The 24,087-nt window shown below is 40.0% G+C and overlaps 1 protein-coding gene across 3 annotated transcripts in view; it reads left to right on the plus strand.

Moving 5' to 3' along the window:
• Positions 1 to 24,087, plus strand: part of SYNJ2 (synaptojanin 2) — a 70,957-nt gene that overhangs the window by 11,099 nt on the left and 35,771 nt on the right. For 2 of the 3 annotated variants that reach the window (XM_061378231.1, XM_061378233.1), the window contains exons 3-6: positions 7,242 to 7,512; positions 9,899 to 10,124; positions 21,842 to 21,925; positions 23,772 to 23,833. In XM_061378231.1, the coding sequence (XP_061234215.1) occupies positions 7,242 to 7,512; positions 9,899 to 10,124; positions 21,842 to 21,925; positions 23,772 to 23,833 (643 nt within the window). The remainder of the gene's footprint in view (positions 1 to 7,241; positions 7,513 to 9,898; positions 10,125 to 21,841; positions 21,926 to 23,771; positions 23,834 to 24,087) is intronic. The other variant, XM_061378234.1, reaches the window with a different exon arrangement.

Below are 24,087 nucleotides of genomic sequence, written 5' to 3' on the forward strand. Positions count from 1 at the left end.
AAAAACTTTATGTTTCATATAATGTATTTTAGTAGCTGCAAACAACGGCAGAATTGGCCAGCCCTTCAATGAGCAGCAGTGATCACATCGACTTGTTCAGGAGTATCAGTATTTCTTTTCTTGCTGCTGAAAGCCTACAGACCATACCTACTAAATTAACTGAAAATATTTCTAAAAGTACATTCCATTGGAATATTAAGAGTATATCTGTTGAGCAGAAGGGGAGACTTTTTTCCGAGACATCAAAGATGTCTCTGAGCACTTTAATTAATTTGTAAATATCACTACTTCGGAATCCAAATAAATCACATTGTATTCCTTCCAAAGTAGATCGTGCTTTTCACAGGAAAGTAGATGAAATATGTGAAACCGACTCACAAAGTTAATGTTTCCCACAAGTAATAACATTCATTTCTACATACTTACGTCTGTTAACATGACTCACTAAGTTCTTCTGCTTTCTTTTGTGAGATGGATGGCAGCAGAATGAATTGTACAGTGTTTCTGAGTTGTATCTCAGCCAAGATTTTGCTGCCAAAATAGATCTAGCAGTGGCAAATACATCTTAAGTATTAAATGAGCTGGCTTTGCAGGGTTCAGTTTAGACACTGATGTCAGAAGGGGTGCATATGTAAGGCAGTATTTTGACATTATTAGCACATAGGTTGTTTAGTTTAATACAGCTGCTGTATTTGAGGAGTCATTCTGAATTCATTTGACTGTGTATATACTTTTGCTTTTGCACATATACAATGTTTAGTTGAAAGGAAGAAGTTTCAAAGGCAAAAAGGGCAACTAAGTACCTGTTCTCTATTCCTTTTGAACATTTCCTAATAATGTAATTATATTTAGAAGAGGGAGGAGTATCTTTCAGACTAAAACTGTAGTTTGGAAAATCTTGGTTCTTTTCTTAAGTCTGCTGTAGATTTCCTCAGAGGTTTTCAGTTAAATGATTAGAATCTGTCCCCCTGCTGTGTTTTGTTGCTAATTTTGAAGGCAGAAGAGGCAATGATACCTTGCAAATTGTTTTTTTGGAGGACTATAAAGTGAAGTGGAGGTATGTGTGGAATGGTGATGGTACGGGCTGAGGGAACACAAGGCAATGGCATGACTGCATTAGAATGGAGAAGGAGCAAAAACTGGAGTCAATTAATTTTACAAAGAAAAAGGCAGTCTATAGTGGAATACTCACAGTTAAGAAGGACAAAATAAGAATTGAATGTTGCCTCCTTTCCACTGTAGCTCATAATAGGCAACATAAACTGCAGTGGAAACAATTGCCTTGAGTCATGTAGGCAGGTTAAATACAGAAGCTGCATCTTATTATTGTAGCGTGTGACGTACCAGAACTGCATTTCCTGTTCAACATGGATTAAGGCAGTTGGTTTCACAAGAGCTTTTGAAAAAGTGGATGCAAGTTATTTTTGTCTTGTTCCTATGCCAAATATTCTCCATCCTCTGCCTCACTTGTGCAACCTGATGAAAGGGCATTCAGCACATACTGCTGTGCGCAAAACAATTCTCACATTTCTTTGAAAGTGTTCTTCACAGTCGGTTGTGGTGATTTATAGCTGTAACAGGGCAAAATAATGGTGTTGGCCACAATGCATGGATGTTTATACCTACCTACCTGAGAGTAAAATATGGTCCATAAGCTTCAAAATACTGTTTTTTTTCCTTTAGCACTGTAGGTGGGTCTTGCTTTTTCATAGGTGTGTTGCTATGGAAAGTGGCCAGTGAGGAACACTTCAATTTCTTTAAAATTATTTCAGAGATTGCTTTAAAACATTGCAGATTGCATCCTAAGGCCATTTTTACAGTTGTGATCTTGAATTGCAGTTTCTATGTTCCTAAATCCTAAATTACATCATGCGTAAAGTTTAGAAAGGCTAATATGAAGCAGAACTGTACATTACTCATAAAAGTTAAAGGAAAAAAAAAAGAGTTTTGTTTTCCAGGGTGGGGGGGCTGGTAAGCAGTTTGCAGCTGATGTGGTGGTTGGTACAAGCTGAAGTTTTAAGGGCCAGACCTGGAGTCTTCATCACTTCACAGGAAAAGGTTTTCCATTTTTTTCAGTTGCTTTTTATTTGCCTTAGTGCTGGCTCCATTCATCATGTACTTTGCAGCTGTCAGCTTTCTACTGCTGTACTGCACATGAAATCAAGGCAGAATTACATAATTTTTCCACCCCGTGCACTTCAATTAGTTATTTTTTTTTTTTTTTTATAGGAACTGTTGGGCTCCTTTTTCAAAAAGTAAGGATGGAGTTTGGCCTGTCCCTTACTCTAGATGTGCAGGGAGCTCCTGGGAGCTGGGAGTCTCTGTGGGCTGGGGGCAGTGGTAGTACTGGCAGGGCCACTGACCATAGGGAACTGATGTAGTGTTAATTCTTCATTTCCTCTTGATGGTGCACTCCCAACATTTTAAAACTCAGCTTCCTGACTTATTTGAGGTTACGCTTAGGGGAGTGACTCTTCATTTCATGGCTTTAGCATGTTTTTTTCCATGTTGCTGTTGATGTTATGAGCAGAATAAACAAATACTTTGAACACTGTTTGGCTCCTCTCAAAGATTGTAACCGTGTAATATGCTTTCAGTAATGCTGCCAGGTGGATTTGACTGGACTGACTGATGTGTTGGTGTTGTGATTGCTGTTAGTCTGGTACTTCAAGCGCTATTTGCATAAAAAGAGTTTCACTGGAAGCTTTAAAAGAAGCAGTATTTTTAAGATGATTACAGAATTTGAAATGGTAGTGAGCTGCAGTTTTGAAAAGTTAAGGCTGTGGGGATTAATGGAGTAGTCTGGATTGTTCTAAGGGGAAATACCATCTAGCTTTAAGGAATGTCTGAGTGTCTTTTCCAACCTAGTTTATTCTGTGATTAAAGCTGTGATATTTTCACAGTGTGCCTAGCAAAACCAATTTAATTAAAAAAATAATTTATTTCTTGTACCATGGCCTCACAAATCTACCTATCATAGGAAATTCCATGTTGTGTTGATAGCAGGATTTTGTTGTTGTGGTTTGTTTTGTTTGCTTTGCTTTGTTTGTTTGTTTTGGGGTTTTTTGTTCTTTCTTTTTCTCTAGGGGGTGGGTGTAGTAAACAAGGAATGGAACTTCTTGCATTCTTTTGTGAGGTTTACTGAATAATAAAAATTTATTGTTTAGGAGGGAGAAGATTTTTTCAGTAAATTCTTGTCAGCTAAAAATGTTATTTTCCTTGCAATGAATGAACAATTACCAAAAAACTCAGTGTCTGCAATTTGTAGAAATGGAGAAAGTTCATTTTAATGTTGCTTGTTATAAAAACTGCTTGCTCCGGTAGCAATATCCATCTTGATTGAGGCAATTTAAGCAATTGCTACCCTTAAATTTAAATACATTTAGGTAGGGTTGTGGTTGATACAACTGTTTTCATGTTAAGTATCTATTTTCAACAGGAAAGATTGTAGCTTGTTGACATTTATGTAACAGAAAAGAAACCACATTGACTTTTTAAAGTTTCAATTTAGAAGTAAATGGACTGATTTTTTGCTTTAATATGTCTGTAATGATAACCAGACTTTCAGTGACTGGTAAACAAACAGAAGCATTTTTCCTGTGGCTGGTAATAGGCTTCTGCCATATTAGATTCTCTTTGAATATGTAATGCTATTGTTTTATTCCTTGGAATAGCATTTTCTATCTGACAAAATGCCTAGGAGAAAGTGTGAGTGGAGGTAGCATAGTTAAAACTTCCATCACAAACTTGTCCAATGTAGTTATCAATATACTTAAAATCATTGTCAGCCTGGGTTGAGGGGAAACTGTGTGAGAAAAAATGTTTGGGATTGAAAGAAGAAATTTCCAGACGTAAGCTGATTTTGATGGCAAAAAGGGGAAGACGGGGAAAAGCCTTTTTTCACTGTGTATAGCTGTATTGCTTAGTGGCGAGTAATTTCTTAGACCTTAATGGAGACATGATTAAAGGACAAATAGTGGAATAGTATTTTGGTAGCTTTAATTTTGCTGCGTGAGGTGCTAAAAGGGTGAAAAGCTGACGGGAGCCTTACCTCTGCTGAGGATCCTGTGGTTCATCTGTCCTGTGAGTAAAAATGGGGCAGGGCGCAGGCTTGAGCCCTGTCCATACAATACTGTGATTAGCTTGCTCCCTGTGCCAAGAGTGGCATGTACATCAGCCAGGGATCTTCCTCCCGCAGGCATTGCAGTGATAGCCCAGAGCTGATTCGCAGGAACACTGTCCAAATACTACCTGGGATAAACGTGATGTCAGGGGACAGGGCTTGGGACTTTTTTCTAAGTCACAGAGTCAGAGATTTATCAAGCTGGGGCTGTGGTGCTGTAGGATTTCTGCATTCTGGCTGGTTTTTAGCAAACTGAGGGATTTAAGCGAATCAGATATTTCAGAGTTGATCTGAAAAGCACCTCAGCTCACAGAGCAGTCTAGGAGGACAAAGCAGCAAAGCAGACTAGCTCTGTTGTAGCTTAAATCTGTTTGTCTCTTTTCTTCCTTTTACTCCAACTTTCTGGGCTCTGTGAACTCCTTTGCCTGCCTGCCTCTTTTGAAAGCTATCTTGAAAAGTGCATGAAGGTTGCTCCGTGATTTGAACTGCTGTAAAGAAATTTATTCCATGTGTATAGAATCATAAGATGGTTTGGATTGGAAGGGACCTTGAAGATCATCTAGTCAAACCCTCCTGCTGTGGGCAGGGACAGCTTTCACTAGATTGCTCAATTCACAGGTTGCTCAAAGCCCCCTCCTGCCTGGCCTTGAAGACTTCCAGGGATGGGGCAGCCACAGCTTCTCTGGGAAACCTGTTCCAGTGTCTCACTGCTTTCACTGTAAAAAATGTCTTCCTTATATCCAATCTAAACCTACCCTCTTTCAGTTTAAAACCATTGTCCCTTGTCTTATCATTACAGGCCCTGGTGAAAAGTCTCTCTCCATCTTCCTTGTAAGGCCCCTTTATAGTTGAAAGGTTGCAGTTAAGGTCTCCCAGAGCCATCTCTTTTCCAGGCAGAACAAACCCAACTCTCTCATGTGGGGTTAAATGCACAATGTCAGGGTAGAGTATTACAGCTTCAGAAAGCTGTTAGTCTTCTGATGCTTTAGGAACAATGCAGTAGCTTGTTAGCTGTGATTACTATTTCTGAGCCTATTAGCTAGGGATTTGGGGTAGTGGAGATGCTGGATGCCTGCATGTATAGATGTGCCTTCCTTTTTGGGGATGAGTTCAAGGTGTCCCTGCCCATGGCAGGGGGGTTGAAACTTGATGATCTTAAGGTCCTTTCCAACCATAACTCTTCCATGATTCTATGAGTGGAGGAGGTAGTAAAAAGAGTCTAGAGTCTCTGCTAAGGGAAAACAAGTTTCTAGGTGAGTCAAAACCATGCAGATTTTGATTGGCTTTTTTGTCATGCTTTACTCTTACTAATTGCCATCTTAAACCAGAGAATTGTTTAGTTTCGATCCAGTGCCAGTGGAGCCAATGAAAGTCTTCATATTATTTGTCTCAGCATCCCAGTCAGACAGCTCCAAGTGTGTCACTACTGTTTTTCTGTCCCTGAAGCTAACTGATAGTGAGCCATATTAATACTGTTTGTTTACATTGCTTCCAGAGTCTCATAAGTGACGTTTACTTAGACCTGATCAGTTTTCATGGTTTCACAGAAACTATTAGCTATTCTAGGAGACAGCCAGCTCTTCCTAACCCCTTCTGGAGGCTGCAAGGAAGTATTTAGTCAGGTATGAACTAACATGGTGGTAACTGATGTATCCCCTATTCTTAACCCTTTATAATTATGCACACTCATGTGCAAAGGAGGAATAAGCTGTCAGGTTTTATGTATTTTTAACTCTCCACTATGGTGTCATCTAGAAAAGTACAGGAAACACACTTCTTAAAAGCACTCAAGAAGGAGAACACAGCATACCCTTGTTAGAGAAAGAAATGTGACGAAGAGAGCTTTTTAGTAAATAACACCTACACTGGCCTTTCTGCAAAACTGGAGTCAGCAGAACAGAATGAGTAAGAGCCAATCTCCCACCTTGTCCTTTCATTCCAGTCCCATGTGCCTACGCAAATATTCTGGCCCTGCTGAGAAGCACCGCTAACTCAAGTTTCTGTAGCCAGCCTGTGATCTCAAGTAAGGACTCCCCTGCTTCAGAAAAAAACCTAGTTGGTGTGTGAAAGTTGGTCTGCATTTTCAGACAGTGGGCCACTGTGGAGGGTTGAAGGGCTGTACTACAAAGGGTACTACTTAGCTTGCTCTTGGCAGGTCAGCTGCTGTTTCTCCTATACTAGAGCAATAAATCTGACTGATTCAGACCTTCTCTTACTAACTGGAGTGAATAGGATGACATTGTCTCCATTAGAGACCAATTTAAGTGAATCAAACAGTTTTTTCTGAGCAAAACCGGTGTTTTCAGAACAATTGTTCTACTATTTCTTAATTATCATTTCAGTGAGAACAAGCAACAGTTGAAATCCTACTGTGTATGAGAGATCTGATTACAGAGGTGTTCTGAAGCTTCAAAATTTATCTTTTAGTTTTGATGCCCTGAATCGTAGAATTGTTTGGGTTGGAAGATCCAAAAGACCTTAGAGACCTTCTAGTTCCAACCCATTACACACTTTGTTTCACAGCTGGAATTTTTCTAGTGATAATGAGGGTGTCATCTAATCATGTACACTCTTTTGTGACATAAAAAGGAAAATTTAAATAATTGATAATACTGAAACTTTCTGAATGGCTGGACATGCCCAGCTTCAGCTGAAGCCAGTAAGAAACCTGAATGCTTCATATCTTTAAAATTCAGAAGTCAGTTGAAAAATCCATAGCAAAGAATACACGTTATCTCATATATGATGATTCTTTTACCTTTCCCTTCAATCATATCCAATGAAAACATATGTTCTCTAGGGTGGCAAAATTTGATTTTTGAGTAGTGTCCCGACACCAAGCTCATTGCACTTCATAAAGTAAGTGGGAAAACTGTCTAATGCAGCAAAGGATGAGAGTGTAGAAGTAGTGTGGAGTATTATGCAATTGCACTTACTTACCTGCAGTCAAAAGGAATCCAGACATGTAAATAGCCCATTTTTTGTATTTGGTTTCTTCTGAAGCAAAGGTACTGGCCTCTGCTGAAGCCCTGTCAGCACTGCGTATGACAGGACTGATGCAAAATGGCATAGCCTGTGTCCACCTGTAACCCTTTTGTAACTGTCTGTCACCTTCTAGGTAATGCCCGGCTGCACTTTCTGGTCCTGGTGACAGGCTGCACATCGGTGGGAAAAATCCTGGACGCTGAAGTTTACAAAATTACTGCAACAGATTTCTGTCCTCTCCAGGAAGAAACCAAGGAAGAGGAGCGCGTTACTGCCTTGAAGAAAATCCTGAACTCTGGGATGTTCTATTTCTCCTGGCCTAATGCAGGCTCAAACTTTGATCTGACTGTGCGGGCTCAGAAGCAGGGTGATAACCACTATGAATCTGGTAACTCGTTCTTCTGGTTAGTACTGCATGTTATACCAAAGTCTTCTGTTATCCCTACCTGTATCTTACTGGTCAGACATTCTCAAAGGGAAATAAACATTCATTTCAGGTACACCTCGTTTCATCTCATTGTCATGTCATTTTAGAGGGCACGTGGCCTTAGTGAATTCAGGGTAAACCTGGGTCAAACGTGTAACTTCTCTTTAATTAAAATTAATCTGATAGTGAAATGTAATTGTAATAACAACATTTTGTGTTAAGGAAACACAAGATGTACTGCTCACACTACAGAAACATGTCTCTAGATGTCAAGAATAGTTTCCCCTGCAGTTTTTTTTAATAATTTGCTTTAAAAGTTATCTAATAGAAACTTGCACTTGAACTACTGTTCCTCAATCCCATCGTCTGTGCTGAAGTATCTTGTATTTCTTAAGTGTGCATTGAAAGTCTGTAGTTTAATGTTTCAGTAATATGCCCCAGTTTTTATGTTGAAAACATCAATATTAATATGTTTACAGCTCAATATAAATGTGTTGCATGGAAGAAAACTCCTGTGATACACTGCTCTGTACTTCTTACTTTCATGTGCTTACAAAGCAAAGAAACAGTATTTTTTGTTGTGGTAAGTATCAGTTGGGTAGAAAGGAGAACACACAACTCTGGGTTTTGTCTTCCCTAGGTGGGTTCAACATTGATTTAATTCAGCTTGTTTGCTTTACAGTTCTGGCACAATGCTTGAATTTCCATACCCTCATTTTTTTTTTTCTTTTTAAACAAAAAGATAGTCACACGGGAAGCATAGTTGTACTGGAAATACACGAGGGTTATATGTAGGTGGAAAATAACTGGCAGAGTTAAATGTGGGTGTGCTGCTAGAATGTGTGACGAGTCCTGTGGCCCAAAGTAGGTGAATATTAAATAAGCAAAAAAAAAAGTTCATAGTGGATGATAAATAAAAATGAGAGAGCAGTTCATCCTGGCTAAGCTTTCTAGCCATGATGCAATTTTGGTTAGTAAGATGTAGTGTTTTTTAGTTTAACTCAGAAGAGAGATACATAAAGCTTTCTTTCACCTGTGCTAATTATACATCCCTCTCAAAGAGCTCACCAAGCATGTCAAGTCAGACACATGGCACAAATGAACTGTATTACTGTGATGAAAATCCTAGGATGGCAGTATCCCTTAATAAATAAACAACCTTTAAAGCAGCTCTTTTTACCTGTTCTGCCTTTTGAAACTTCTTTTCTTGTAAGCCAGGTATTTGAACTTTCTCTCTTTGCTGTTCTGGCTAATCTAGAAGTAGCCCTTAGGGAGGTTCCATTCTTCTTATGTTGTAGAACAGGGATGATGACAGCATCACATTTAGAAAATTTATCTTGAGACAGTTATGTGATATGGGAAATATTGGGCCAAACAGTAGGTTCTTTAGAGAAGTAAACAATGGAATAAGTAGTTACACGATTAAAAGTGTCAGATGTCCTTAGTTAAAAGCAGCACAATGTGCCTGTTAAATGACCTGCAACAACAAAATTCATCTGCTGGAATTAGTCTGAGTGAGTCTGTGAGTAAAGCTAGGGGAAGGAGGTGGAAGAGATACGAAATCTTTTTAGAGCTGCTTTTTCAGTTACATATTTAGTTTTTAAAGGTAAGAATGCCTTGCACCTTTTTCAGAGAAATGCTGTACTCTAGAAGAACAATTCTTCAGGGGTTTTGCTAGATGTAATAACTAGTATTACTGAGCTATATATGATCATAAAAGGGATTTTCTTGTCCCTCATCTGTGACTAAAGGCACATTTTGGAAAACCAACATAATAGAAGAGACTAGCGTCACTGTTAAACAGGCATGATAGTTTTCTTGGGTTGTTGATCTTAAAATAAATTGAAGGTTAAAATGGACATTCCTCTTAATTTTAGTAGCACTTTTTGCAATATCTCTGTTGACTTATGGGTCCAGTTTCTGCTTGGAAAAATTTTTCTGAAAATCCTCTTGGATTTTAAAATGGCTCTTCAACCTGTACTGTATGCTAAAGTGGTCCAGGCAATATTATTCAGAAAGTAATTAGCTTGACAGCACTGTCATTTGTGAAAAAGATTACTAAATTTCAGTGTATTGCTGGAGCTGAAAGAGGTGACATTTGCATTTGAATTTATGAGAGAGAGGTACAAGAGGTAAGGACAGCACCTTGGTGATAGCTGTGCTATTACAGTTTACCACGTTCTGTCCACTGTAGTAGTTCACAAGGATTTCTTTCTGATATTTTGTGGTTTTGGATAAAGGTACAACAGAAAAGGGGTCACAAGATATTAATTGCTTCAGTTAGTGATTATTGTGGGGTGACGCACATGGCTATCTGTCTTAGTTTATTCAGTAATGTATCTGTATGTTGTTGAACCTTTCAGGAACCAGCTATTGCACGTGCCCTTCAAACACTACCAGGTGAACTGCTCTGACTGGCTACTGAAAGTGATGTGTGGGGTAGTGGACATTCGCACTGTTTATGCTTCCCACAAGAAGGCAAAAGCCTGCCTCATCTCTCGCATCAGCTGTGAGCAAGCTGGTGTCCGGTTTCACATTCGAGGGGTCAATGATGACGGACATGTGTCCAACTTTGTTGAGACAGAGCAGGTAAGTATCCACTAGCTTTGAATAATTCTTTCCACTCAAGTTTAAGTGGGGCAGAAATTCCAACAAGAATTAGAGGAGCTCAGCGAGTCTTTTTTCCAAGAATGTTTAAAATGTTGTTGCATGGCAGATCTATTTGTTCTTGCCCATTCAGCATTTCTTTGCAATCTGTTATTTTTCTGGGTTTCTGACTTCCATGCACACAGTTTTCAGTAATACTTATGTTTTCTTTCCTGAATGCAAAAGTCTGGCCTTTTGATATTGTAGTGAAATACAGACATGGGGTTTTAAACCTTTCAGAGAGCTCTGTGTTAATACATGGGAAATCAGCATGTGTGAGTTTCTCAGCCTTATGGAACTTGTTAGTTATCAGTCATGAGGCTCATGTATTAAACAAAAGAATGTTTTCAAATCTGTTCCATAACCTCTGCCACACTTTTATACATTCTGCATACATTTTAAAGTGCATTTTTCTAAAATTCATTGTGTTTTCCATGCCATAGAATATTGGAGAAGAACTAGTTTGAAAGATTTTCTGTAAAGTCATGGTCTCTACACTTCATTTCTGTTTAGCTCATTTTAAATAACATTGTTAGGTCATTCCACCAGGTTTGCTGGATTAGCCATTGAAAGTCTCTTGCGCTACAATGGCACACATGTATCTATGCTAATGTAAAAGAATTTGATTAGAAATGCTGGGGGTAATTTTCAGGAAAGACTAGAGCTTGGGATTTGCTTTTGTTTCTAATGAAGTCACTTAGAATCATACAAATCTTGTGATCATAAATATTCATCCTGCAAGTCTGCCTTACTGGATTTAAGCCATCACTTCTTTATACAATATTTTTTTCAGCTATAAAATGAGGATGATTATTAACTTCCTGTCTCACAGGACTTTATCAGACCAGTGAGGACAACATTCATAGAATGTAGTTAGTACATTATGTGCTGTGGTGAAGAACTCTTAGAGCTCGAATATATCATTCTAGTTAAGAGGAAGCTGCACAGCAAAGGAGCTGTGTTAGCTGGGAGTTGAATCATCTTCAGTTAGTAAAGTAAATGAAGATAACCCACCATTTTCTCAGTTAAGCAAATTCCTGTACAACTCATTTTGGAAGAAACTTTGCTTTATATTCCTGTTTGCTTTGTGGGTGATTCTCTCCAGTGAGAAGTGGTATGACACAGTTATACATAAATGATAAAAATTTTATTTGCAGTTGATGTTGAGACAAAATATATGAGTGAAATGCGTTCAGCAGGCTGCCTTGATTGGCACAGCCTAACAACATAACAGTCAGTTGGTTTTATTACACATGGCTTAGCTTACTACCTTGAAAGTGAACAAAAAGGAGTGAACCCTGGAGAATCTGATATTTTCAGGGCCAGCTGAAATGAACACTTTCTTATTCAAGTATAATCACTTTTTCCTTTTTGACTAGAAGGAGTAATTACTTGCAGTCATAATCATCATACAGAAAAGGATATCTCTATAAGCAAAATGGATAAATGGCTGGTAGTAGTTTTAAAAAATGGACAAGGATATGTTCCTAAAATTGCATTGTTTTCACTGTCTTCTGGGCAGATCTACAAAACTGTATGTAGTGTAGGTTGTTTTTATATGTGATGTGTCATATACATGCAGGTGCACATACAATGCAAATAGACTGCTTATGTGATGCTCATAAGGGGAGGCTGGTGAGACATCTTTACATAGAATCATAGAATAGTTAGGGTTGGAAAGGACCTTAAGATCATCTAGTTCCAACCCCCCTGCCATGGGCAGGGACATGTCGCACTAAACCATATCACCCATGGCCTCGTCCAGCCTGGCCTTGAATGACACATGACACAGTGAGTGTAGCACAGAGATACTTAAGCTCTCTGTGTCATTACTTGTTCCAGGAGAGTTATAGCTGTGTCACTGTAGGACTGTGCCTGACTGCTGAGGGTGGCATACTCCTCTGAAAAGGCCCATACTTCAGCACTAGTGTTTCCTCCTGGCACTGTGCAAGTGTAGCAGCTTACAGTCAGTGCTACCCTTTCCGTTACCCTACTGCTTGCAGCAGGCATGCTTTCAGTCTCCTGTTTGTCCAAAATTCAGCAATGTTTGGGTGCTTTCAAAATTTCCTCTTAAGATGTTGTCTTGCTGGTGCAGCTTTAACCTCTTCACCCTGTTCTGTCTGAGGACAACTTAGACTTGACATAATGCAGCATTGCTCAGCAGAATGCAGGAGGAGGAATTGCAGACTGGTATTCCCCAGTCTGCTGGTGAGGCTTGATCCCCAAGACATTCTCAAAGCATGCACAACATGTGAATTTCATGCACAGTGCTCAGAGTTTTCATTGGGATTGTGGGTGGCTCTTTGCTCATGTCCTTCCTTTTCATGGTTTGCCTGCATTTTCAGTTGGCTGGCCTGGCAGCCTTCCACTTAGCGTTCAGGCTTCCACAAATTCTGCTGATTGGATGCCAGATTCTTCCCCTGCTGTGTTTGGGTCTAATGTCAGCCTCTGAATTCTCTGCTAATAATCCTCTTTTGTGCCTCCGTCCAAAGCAACTGCAAGGCAAGTTCTGCAGCATCTACATCTTTCTAGAAAGTCTGTCAGTGTGCTGGGGGAGCAGATGCAGATCTGCCCAACAAAAAGTGTAATTTCCCCTGGAATCTGGAACAGAAGAAGGGACATATGCCATTTTAAGTAATAACATGGTACAGTCTGCTATTTTAGTTGAGTGCCTTCTCATGAGCATTAGTGCAAAGTACATTTGCACTACTGATTTGAAGAATGTTCTCTTGCTGAAATACAGAGAAAATAAAATGTTAGAAAGGGTTGCCAGCTTTCTTTCAGATCAGTGTCACATTTGCTGCACTGCACTTAGCAGTTGTAATCTTTGGTGCTAATCGTGTAGTCCAAGGCGAAGGAATCCAGCACATTCTGCAACATCCAGTGAAAAACGAATTGGATTTAGCCCCTACCATGGGAGAGACTCTTAAGGCCATACAGCAGGTGAAAACTGGCAAGGCAGCTGGGGTTGACGGAGTCCCACCTGAAATATGGAAGCATGGAGGCCAAGCATTTCATGCTAAATTTCATGAGCTAGTTGTGTGCTGTTGGGAACAAGGCAAAATACCGTCAGACTTTCGTGATGCAATCATCGTCACTCTGTATAAGAAAAAAGGTGTCAAGTCAGACTGCTCAAGCTACCGAGGTATAATTCTGCTCTCCATTGCTGGTAAAATTCTTGCAAGAATACTATTGAACAGACTAGTACCTGCTATCGCAGAAGAACTTCTACCTGAAAGTCAGTGTGGTTTCAGAGATAATAGAAGTACCACAGACATGGTATTTGTTCTCAGACAATTGCAAGAAAAGTGTGGAGAACAGAATAAGGGGTTATACGTAACTTATGTTGACCTCACCAAAGCTTTTGACACTGTGAGCAGGAAAGGCTTGTGGCTGATCTTGGACCGATTAGGTTGTCCCCCCAAGTTCCTGAAAATGATTATTCTGTTACATGAGGATCAGCAAGGCCAAGTCAGGTATGGTGATGCACTCTCTGAGCCTTTCCCAATAACCAATGGTGTGAAACAAGGTTGCGTTCTCGCACCGACCTTATTCACAATCTTCTTCAGCATGATGCTCCAAAGGGCTACGGCAGACCTCGACGAACAAGACGGCATTTATATTTGATATCGTACCAATGGTAGCCTGTTCAATCTAAGGCGACTGAAGGCCCACACTAAGACCCTAAATCATCTTGTCCGTGAGCTGCTCTTTGCTGGCGATGCCGCCCTTGTTGCCCACACAGAAGCAGCTCTGCAGCGTTTAACATCTTGCTTTGAGGAGGTGGCTGAGGTTTTTGGGCTGGAAGTCAGCTTGAAGAAGACAGTAGTCCTCTACCAACCTGCACCGCAAGAAGATTATCGCCATCCCCACATTACCATTGGTGAGTCAGAGCTTAAGACAGTTCAGCAGTTCAGCTATCTGGGAAGCTTCGTTTCCTCAGATGCCACGATCGACAAAGAGATAGGCAACAGAATAGCAAAGGCACATCGAGCCTTTGGAAAACTCCATAAAAGAGTCTGGTGGTGCAATAAACACCTGAAGAAAAGTACAAAGATCAGTGTCTATAGAGCCATTGTATTGTCTACTCTTTTATATGGGTCTGAATCATGGGTTATCTGCCGCCATCACCTGTGACTCCTCAAACGCTTTCATCAGCGCTGCCTCCGTACAATTCTAAACATCCATTGGACTGACTATGTGTCTAATGTTACTGTCCTCGAACAGGTAGGGGTCACCAGTATCGAGGCCATATTGCTGAAATTGCAGCTGCGCTGGGCAGGGCACATCTCTAGGATGAAGGATCACCGCCTCCCCAGGATCGAGTTTTATGGTGAAACTTGCCACTGGTAGCTGCAAGAGAGGTGCCCCAAAGAAGGGATATAAGGACTCCCTGAAACAATACCTTAGCCTTGGCCATATTGACTACCATCAGTGGTCCATCTTGGCCTCCAATCGGGAGACTTGGAGGCACACCATACATAATGCTGTTGACTCCTTTGAGAGTTCACGAAAAACTAGTCTCGAGGAGAAAAGACAACGCAGAAAGAATCGCACCCCACCTGTACCACCCAAGGAGACCTACTGCTGTGCTTTTTGTAGCTGGATTTGCCTATCCCACATTGGCCTTCTTAGCCATCAGCGTGTTTGTGGTAAGCGTGGGTAAAGCCCTTCCCAAATCTTCATTTGCGAAGTCAAGCTCTGATGATGATGATGACTTAGCAGTTGTCTAATTATGGGAAATACTTCTGGTATACTGCTTACTAGTTGGGTCAGGAGTAACTCATTCTATTTAATTATGTTCCTGAAGTACAGTATGTTGCAAATGATTAGCATGAAAAATAAAACAGCCTTTGCATCCCAGCAGAAAACCTGAGGATTTGCTCCTGGTGAGCTGCAAAGCAATACTTAGCTGCTAATGCCTGCCTTAGCTGGGGCTGGATCAGGCTGGTACAGGAACTGCTGTGCTTTGTTCCTGTTCAGCCAGGGGCTGCTGTGAAGTGGGAGGACTGAAGGTTTTTGTGTATTTTGCAACTGGGTAAGCAAAAGCACAAGAGTGAAATGGTTATAGGATGAAAGGCTCTAGTAGGTTCAAAATTTTAACAAGGGTTTGCATTTTTAAAGGATTGTGTGGTTTTGGTTTTTGTTTTTAAAGGAGAAAAGAAGGTTGCTGTTGCTAATGGTGATAAACACTAGTTTTACCAAGCTGCATGTCCTAAGGAAGCAATGTTGGGCTAACCACTGGGATGCCTGAGATCCAGTTTAAGCTGCTATCCACTTACCAAGGAAGAGTCCTAGAATAAACTCTCTCCTACTTTCATAGTAGACTACTGACTAATTGCTTATGAAGTAATATCTTGGCTGAATAACATTGTGTTTTCATTTGTTGCAGCCTGTACAGTATAATGGCATGCTGGCTGTGCACTTTCATGGGTAAATAGACCCGAGGATTCTGAAAAGCCAGGACTTTTCCTCCTTTTGTAGGAATTACTTCTAACATTTCTCTGTTTTTAGGAAAGGGAGAAACAATTAGTCTTATCTTCAAGCAACTCTCTTATGCATAGATGGTATGCTTTTGTCTCCCACTGGGTTAGCCTTGTGGCATTTTAGCTCTGCAGTGAGTCATTTTTTGTGGGCTCACTTAACTGCTGTGACTCACCGTGTTTGAGAAGAAGGGGAGGAGACAGTTAAGTATCTCTCTTCACTTTTGCTTTTTAAAAAAAAAAAAGGAAAAAAAAGCTACTAGAGGATCTTTCAGCTGTTTGATCATTTAGCTTGCAACTTTACAAAGAAAAAAAGGAGGAAGAGAAAAGGTTGGAAACACTTAAGGAAAAATAAAATATGAAAGGAAAAGGGATTTTTTTTATTATTTTTTTTAAATCCCTCTAACATGTACTTCCAGATTTGCTACCAGTATTTTGTAATGCGGTGGTAGCCCTCTCTACTTGCAGTATTGCAGCTGATCCTCAGGTAGTTTTAAAAGCCTTCTGTTTCCCAGTAATAGCTTATGTTTCTCTTCACCTTTTCTTCCTCTCTAGTAATCCCTTAAAGTTGAGACTGTATCACATTCTTTTAATTCCTTTCTGCTGATAGCATTGAGAAACAAGCATGCTTTCTTCATTTAGTTTGTGTGCTGTCACTATTTACATTTCAGATACTCTCCCAATTATCTTCTGAAGAGTTAGGCTAAACTCTTCATATGTTATAATGTGACTTAAGGGGAACAACTGTAATTTACTAAAGATAAATGAGTGGTTTCAGTTGTCTTCTTCATGGAACTGTGTGAGAAAGAAAATGGAAACCTTGGCAAGGTATTAAAAGGAAATGCCATGAATTTGGGTTAACCTTCCCTTTCTTCCAGTTTAAGAAAAAAATGTCAGGTGAGGATTAAGAAAAATGATCCCTGTTTCACAATAACTCCTAGACCATGTTACATAGCTCTCCAGGAGAGGAATGGATGCAATCATGTAGTTAATTTATTTTCTGGATCAAGTTTTAGTATGGCCCCAGGCAGGGCAAAGAGGATTATTTTGGCAAGTATATTCTTGGATCCTGTGGTCTGGGCTAAAGGGACTCATGGAGAGATATGTTTAGGCCATCTGTTATCCATGCTCTTTTTGGGTTGTGTGGCAGAGCTGGGAATTGCAGAACAAGCCTTTTGAGTATCTGTTTCATTATGGATGGATGGTTTCTCTGTGTGCCCTTCGAGTCTGTAGAGAATTTTGCTGTTTGAAGTTGTAACTGAATAGTTATTTATTTCTGATGAAGATGAGTGATGGAGATTAGTGAATAAATTATTCCAAGTGATGAATGAGCATAGCATGCTGGGATTAGAATACCAGCTGATTGATGTGGATGTTTACTTCTTGCTCAGAAGCAGTAGCAGTTTGCTTCTTGCTCAGAAGCTTACTAGCAGTACCAGTGTAGGAAGTTTGTGTTATTAGGAAAGACCCTTGGGTCACAGGGGCAAGGTCTGGCCATATGCAACAGAAAAGAAGGATCGAGAAACATCCTTTTGAACTGTCAGAACTATCACACTTGATCCTGGAGTCAGAGTAAGGGACCACAAAAAGAGTCTAACATGGCAAATTCTACCACCAGAGGTCAGAAGACAAGCAATCTATTCTCGAGCCAAAGAGGTCCTCCACTTGGGTTAAGTATGCAGTCGCTGCTATGTTGTCAGGTGCGAAACTGCAGGAAATGTGTCTGAAAATCCAACCAGCTAACTGGATTGGATTGTTCTATGAACTAGATCCTTTGAGATTAATGAAGTAGTCATCAAGTGTATTGAGGATTTGATAGGAATGAACATTCTCCTTGGGGCAAGTAGGCAAGAACTTGCTGTCATTTTGGATCTAAGACAAAGATAAGATTCCACAATAGTGTTATGAAGCCCAAAGATAGAGATTTAGCAGTCTGTATCAACTGTAATGACAAAGCGTTGTCTAAAATATAATGTGATTGGTGTTGAATGTTTAGAGAAAAACCAGTCTAATGTTCTTGGATGTATTTCTTGTCCATAAGTTAAGGAAAATGGAGGACAGGAAAATTCTGGAAATAGAATATAAGGAACTGTTCATCTTCTGTGTTGTGACTTAGAATAAGGGAAACGGACTGATAGAGGATAAGGTAATAAAATCAAAACTAGAATAACAAAAAGAATGGGATAGATATGTGCTTGTAGAAAAAAAAAACAACATTGTGAGTGAAAGATGATCAAGGCTTGGAGGAATATGAGAAAAGAAATTCTGTACTTATCCATGCATAAATTCTGGAATTGAATAAGCGTCAAAAGTTGGAATCTTTTATTTATGACTGTAATTTTAACATGGATGCATTATCAGTGCTTATTTACAATTTTAACAAATGGGTTTTTTTATAGTGTACATGCATGTTTGGTTTATGTCCATTCCCGAATTGGAAAGCCTTAGTCTTTCAACCTGCTTACTTAGGAAGTCTGTTGGTAGGAAAGCTGTTGCTGCTATTATTGTGTAAGGTCAAGGAGCATATACAGTGGAAGGCAATGTCAAGATCAGGGGTTGTGTTCCTTGGAGTAGTGAATGAAGGACAGTAGGTATTGCTGAAATTCAGGGAAGATTTGCATAGTTGTAATGCTTAATGGGTACAGTCTCTTTAAGAAAGGAATGACTGACAGCAAAGTAATTTTGATGAGTCTCCCAGTCATTAAAAACACTAGGTCTTTTCCCAACTCTGTGCAGCTTGGAAGAAAATTATTTTGGTCTCATCCACATCACAAGGATGAGGTGAGAGGATCGGGAAAAAAGCACAGGATTGCTCCAGAGAACAGGGATGAGCCCTGTAAGTGAAAGTTAAAAAAAATGTGCTAGTGCCAAGAACTGCCTTGTGAATGACTCTGGAGGGGCCATGCTCCCAGTTCAGAAACCTCATCTGAATTTCTAAAGGCTACACGGCAATGTGCATAAAAATGTCAGTTTCTTTAAAATGCCCTATCATGATAGAAGAGTTTTGTACTAGACCCCATCCTGGCAGAGGACCCCCCCAACCCATCACATCAGGGTGTGGGCATCCTGTTTAGATCACAGGAATGATTCCCAAACAGTTTGATTTTTTTGTTGTTGTTGTTTTTAAGTTCTCGAAATGGACAGCTTAATAGAGCCAAAAACAGTTAGAAGAGGTAGTGGGTAAAAACCAATGAAAAGAAATTATGAGTGATAGTAGTAACAAACATCTGTTAACTCTTATGATGTTGAATCACTAATAAGCGGAAATATGAGCATCTGTTAATGCAGAAAGGCAGAAATGTTTGATAAGTATTTTTCTTTTGTATTTGACATAAAGAAGGCAGGTACATATATTCACAGTCCATTTAAACTGTAGCTCAGCAAGATGTTAAACTGCAAGTATTAACATTAGAATTATTATTACTATCTTTTAATCAGTGGGTCTGGAGATTTTGCAGCTGGGACTTCTGAAAGAGCTGGCCAAAGAGAAATACTTGAGCTTTGGATTTTCTAGTTAGTTATGGAAACACAATATTCAGAAGGTTGTAAAGAAAGATGAACCTCTGTGGCAAGCTGCCTGAGTGTCCAAATTGTACTTCATAAAAAAGCTTTTATATATTTGTCATCATCAGATGTTTCAGGTCAACTCATTCATCTCTAAGGTGATCACTATCGTCACATTTTGAAGTGAGCCAGTCTTGACTCTTTTTTTGCATAGATTCAGGACCTGATCCTCATTTAGTATGAGTCAGGATAATGCTAGGCTGTCAGTGGAGCTACAGAAATTTGCTTTACCTTAGAATTATTTCCTCCAGGTCCATGACTGTGAATGAAAAAGTGATTCAGTGTTTGGAAGTCATTGACTCATTTTGGTACAACCTGTCCCAGAGAGGATGAGATAAAGAGAAAGAAGGTGGGCCTGCGCACTTCTCCTATAGTCCAGCTGCAGGACAAATGCTTCTGAGCACAGAACGGCAAACAGGCGCACCAGTGTGTTCCTATGGTTATTAGCTCCTGCACGCAGGTACCATCAATGTTTAGAAAAATTTACTGGGAGAGCGTTTTTTAGAGCCGCGTTACTCGAAGTGAGGCAGGCCTTGCAAGAAAGCTTCTCTGAGCAACTCCCTCACTTGCAAGGGGTTGTGCAAGGATGCAATGTGACAGAAGGTTTCCTAATTCATTAGTGTGAGGCCAAAACCATAAAAACATACAGTTTTGCATTACATCTGGGCTAGCCATCATTCTAACACTGACACAGTGTCCCTGACAAAGCCTCTTGAATCTTTCTTCTTGCTGAAATGGGGATAGTTGTAAATGCTCTGCAAAAATACTGTAAAGATGTCCTGGGTTTAGCAGCAGCAGTCATTTTTTTCTCCTTCTTGGTAGCTGGTACAGTGCTGTGTTTTGACTTTCGGGCTGGGAACAAAGCTGATAAAAACGATGTTTTGGTTTGGCCAAGGACTTTCTGAGCCTCATGCTCTGTCAGGGAGGAGGGAAGCCGGGAGGAAGCAGAGACAGGACACCTGACCCAAACTGACCAAAGAGGTATTCCATACCACCGCACGTCATGCCCAGGATGTAACTGGGAGAGTGACCCGGAAGGGGGAGAGAGTGGACTGCAGGGTTGGAGGAGGTATCGGTCGGTGCTTGGTCGGGCTGGGGGGAGCAAGTTATCGGTTGCCTGGTGATGGGGTGTTGTATTCTCTTCCCTTGTTATTTCCTTTATCATTACTATTATTGGTGGCAGCAGTAGTGATTTGTGTTATACCTTAGTTACTAAACTGTTCTTATCTCAACCCGTGGGAGTTGCATTCTTTTTGATTCTCCTCTCCGTCCCTCCAAGAGTAGGGGGAGGGCAAGAAGGAGGGGGGAGTAAGTGGACAAGCTGTCTGGCTAGGTTCAAACCATGACAAAAGATTAGTTAGATAAAACTGGTGACAGAATATTTAAATACCCACCTCTCTGGTGTAGCTATATACTACTTCTTTTCACATGTGTAGCTCTAAGAATTATACACTAGTAGTGATTATATAAATATGAGAAGTCAATGTAAATTAACGCACTTCCCCTGAGCCACCCAGCCAGCACTTCTAGTGGCAAACCCAAAAGCGCAAACCACATTCAAGCCGTAGAATAACCTATTTTCATGTTCTTTTCTATTTTGGGAGCTACTAGCTGGCTGGCAGCAGTTGTGCTAAGTGATACAATATGCTTAGAGAAGCAGCTACCTGGATGACCTGGATACCATTCCTCCACAGGCTGCAGAAGACTCATTGTCATGCATGAGATAACAGAGATGCATATCATGTGTATCATATATCCTCTGTGGAAAACAGCCAGGATTCCATTACTAAGTATAGGCCAGGGTAGCGAGCCAGGCTTTGCACAGTTGCTCTGTGGTCATACTGAGTCTGAAGATAGTACCTTTTGTGCTAAGTTGACACAATGTAACATTTGCTTGGGGGCTGGTGGAGGGGTAAGGCAAAGGGGACAGTCAGCCTTTGTGCATAGCATAGATTTGATTCAAAATCAGCTTGTTAGCAGTGATCTTAAGAACATATATTAAGGGAGAGTTTGAGGTCTGGTTAGGGAAGGAAATAGGGAATTTGGAGCCTCTCACTGTAAGCCTCCTCGAAAAGAAGTAGATCACATGCTGTTCACTGTATCTCAGAATGGGAGTGGCAAAGCTTCTGGCTTATTTGGACACTGACAAGGCACAACACGCAGTGCAATAAGAAATAGTAAATAAAGCAAGAGATAAGCTTATCCCACACCTGGCATTACCAATCATCAGTCACAAGGAGCAATGACATTTTGCACAGTTAAGTTTTGAGAGAGACACAGTGGTTGGTCTTCCGGAGCGTCTCCATTAGCAGACCAAATCCATCTTCATTGCGGATGAAAGATTCCTTTCTTCTTTGCAGTGTTAGTGTTTTAAATTTTTTGTTATTTCTGGTGAGTAGTGAATTGAGTCTTTTGTGATGACATGAAAGCAAATACGTTGTGCTTTGTTCCACTGCCTGTGAGAGTATGGAAAAGCGGCTGAGCAGTAAGTCGATACAGTGAGATACATGGTTTACTTTTTTTACCCTTTGAGTTCAGTGTCGTAATCTGTCACCTTAAGAAGGGGTCACAGACTGATAGATCTAACTGCAGAACTCCTTCCCTTTATTGCAGACAATTTACTTGGATGATGACGTCTCTTCCTTTGTGCAGATCAGAGGTTCTGTTCCACTGTTTTGGGAGCAACTGGGCCTTCAGGTAAACATACAATCAAAAAGCCTACCTTTCTTATCTCTCTTGCTACTTATAGTTCAGAACTTCAATAGAATTTAGTTGGAGTTTTTTTTAAAGAGCTGCAAAGTTCATTCAGTGAAAATGCTGAGCTCTGTCATTTGAGGTTTACATTGTAGGAAATTCTGCATGTTCAGATAAACAGAACTGTATCAGGCAAATAACTATATTTAAGTTTAATATTTTCATGTGTTTGTGTGCCTCTACAGAGAACTATTTGTAAGGGATTGTGTCCTAATGTCCTAAGATGAAACTTACAGCAGTATCTTTGTAACATTTTCAGTTTGATTTGGAATAACCTTTCCTTCTAAAATGCTCGGTTGGCTTGATGATACTGACCTCCCCAGTAAAATTTGGAGTATCTAGGAATACCAAGAACTCTAGGAGTACATTACCTTGAAACAAAATACAATGTCTGGATGGTGTGTTTGCTGGATATCAGTCAAAAGAGTGATGATAATCTAATCTGATCTTCTGCAAGGGAAAGATGCAGGGTTTTGTCAGGAAATTCATCAAGCCTAGCGGCTTATATTTCATCTGTGACTTACATTTTATATACAGTTACAAGACTGAATAAGAATCATCCTAGCACTCTTTGCATTCTCTTAACAGAGGCATAAGCAATTAGAATGCGTATGCACTTACATACATGTACATTAGCAGGGAGAATGCATAAAATAACTGTTTTTAAAGATACTCTGAAGATTATTTGATACTTTCTTATCATTAAATATAGCACCTAGGCATTATTCAGAGCTACTAGATTTAGGGCAAAAGAAAGGTGACTAACAGGTCTGTAGCACTGTCTATTAGCACCATCCATTGCCACACTTGCTTCTTTTTATAAAGCAGGTCTGCCCGTATGGTTGTGCACATGCCCTGCCCATGATGTAGCTGTATCCAGCACTGTTGTTTCATATGTTATGAAGCCAAAGAGCTTTTCCTGAAGTAGTTTTGGCTAGTGGGTAGCATCTCTAGTTAAACAGAATTTTCAACTTTTTATTAGGGGCACAGTCTGCCTTTTTGCCTAATCTGGATTAGGTATGCAGCTTTCATTTATGTTGGTGAATACTCATAACTCTTACTTCTTGGATGTGAATATGCTGGCACTGATGTTAGAAAGAATTGCAGAAACTAACCTCGTGAAAAACAAAGGAAGATGATGAAGTATGGGAAACAATGCACGATCCCATAAATAATTAGCAGTGTAGGTTTTGGAGACAAAAGAAGCTCTCTGCATACTGTAATAACAATAACTGCCATTCAAAAGGAGTTTAGGGCTCCTGTTGTTGACATGTATTAAAAGTCCTATTAGACTGATGACACAGGATTTCTTCCTTCCCATTGTGAAAGGACTGTTCTGATGCTTTTTTTAGTTTGTGTAAACAATGAAAGATGAAATAACTTGGGACACTCAACCCATGGAACTGGCATAACTGCAGCCTTTGCTGAGGGAAGGGCAGAAAGAATTCTGGGCGCGCAGCATCCTCGTGTGAGGCAGTGTGGGATATTTGCTAGAGGAAGCTGGCGAAGGGATGTGGTTTGTTTGGCCATAAAAAGATGTGTATTTATTCCTTTGCTTAATGATAATCATGTTTTCACTTCTAGTTGAAAATGTTGTCTAATAAAAGCTGTGGATTTTTGTATTAAGGCTATTATGTGTGTGGGTGTGTGGAGTCAGCTGTAGGTGTCTGGTGCTGTTAGAGAAATGTTTTTCTCTGAAGGAATAAGGGAGACATCTAGTGATTTAGGACTCTAGCAGTTTAAGAAGTTATTTTTATATTTTTTTTTTCCTTCCCATATTTTCTTTTAGGTGGGTTCCCATCATCTAAGGCTTAACAGAGGTCTAGAAGCAAATGCTCCTGCCTTTGACAGGTAAGCTTCATTCCACTTTGGCCATAACACAGAAGCCTGGCATTTAACCAAGATTCCGCTTTATGCCTTCATAGCAAATCCTGAGAGATGTAAAACATGCAGCCAGTCTCCCAGGTGTTGTGGATTATTAAGTGGGTTACTTAATTTATTCACTCATTTTTGTGCACTTTCCTTTCTGTTTTTAATGGTAATTGGATTAATTTGGTCTCCTGGCTTGTTTCTGTAAAAGCTAAGAAATACCAACTAACGTGCAA

Source organism: Neopsephotus bourkii, unplaced genomic scaffold (genome assembly GCF_033783945.1).
Source record: "Neopsephotus bourkii isolate Nb327-2 ecotype Australia unplaced genomic scaffold, CSIRO-AGI_Nbou_v1 NB_1765, whole genome shotgun sequence".
Taxonomy (NCBI): domain Eukaryota; kingdom Metazoa; phylum Chordata; class Aves; order Psittaciformes; family Psittacidae; genus Neopsephotus; species Neopsephotus bourkii.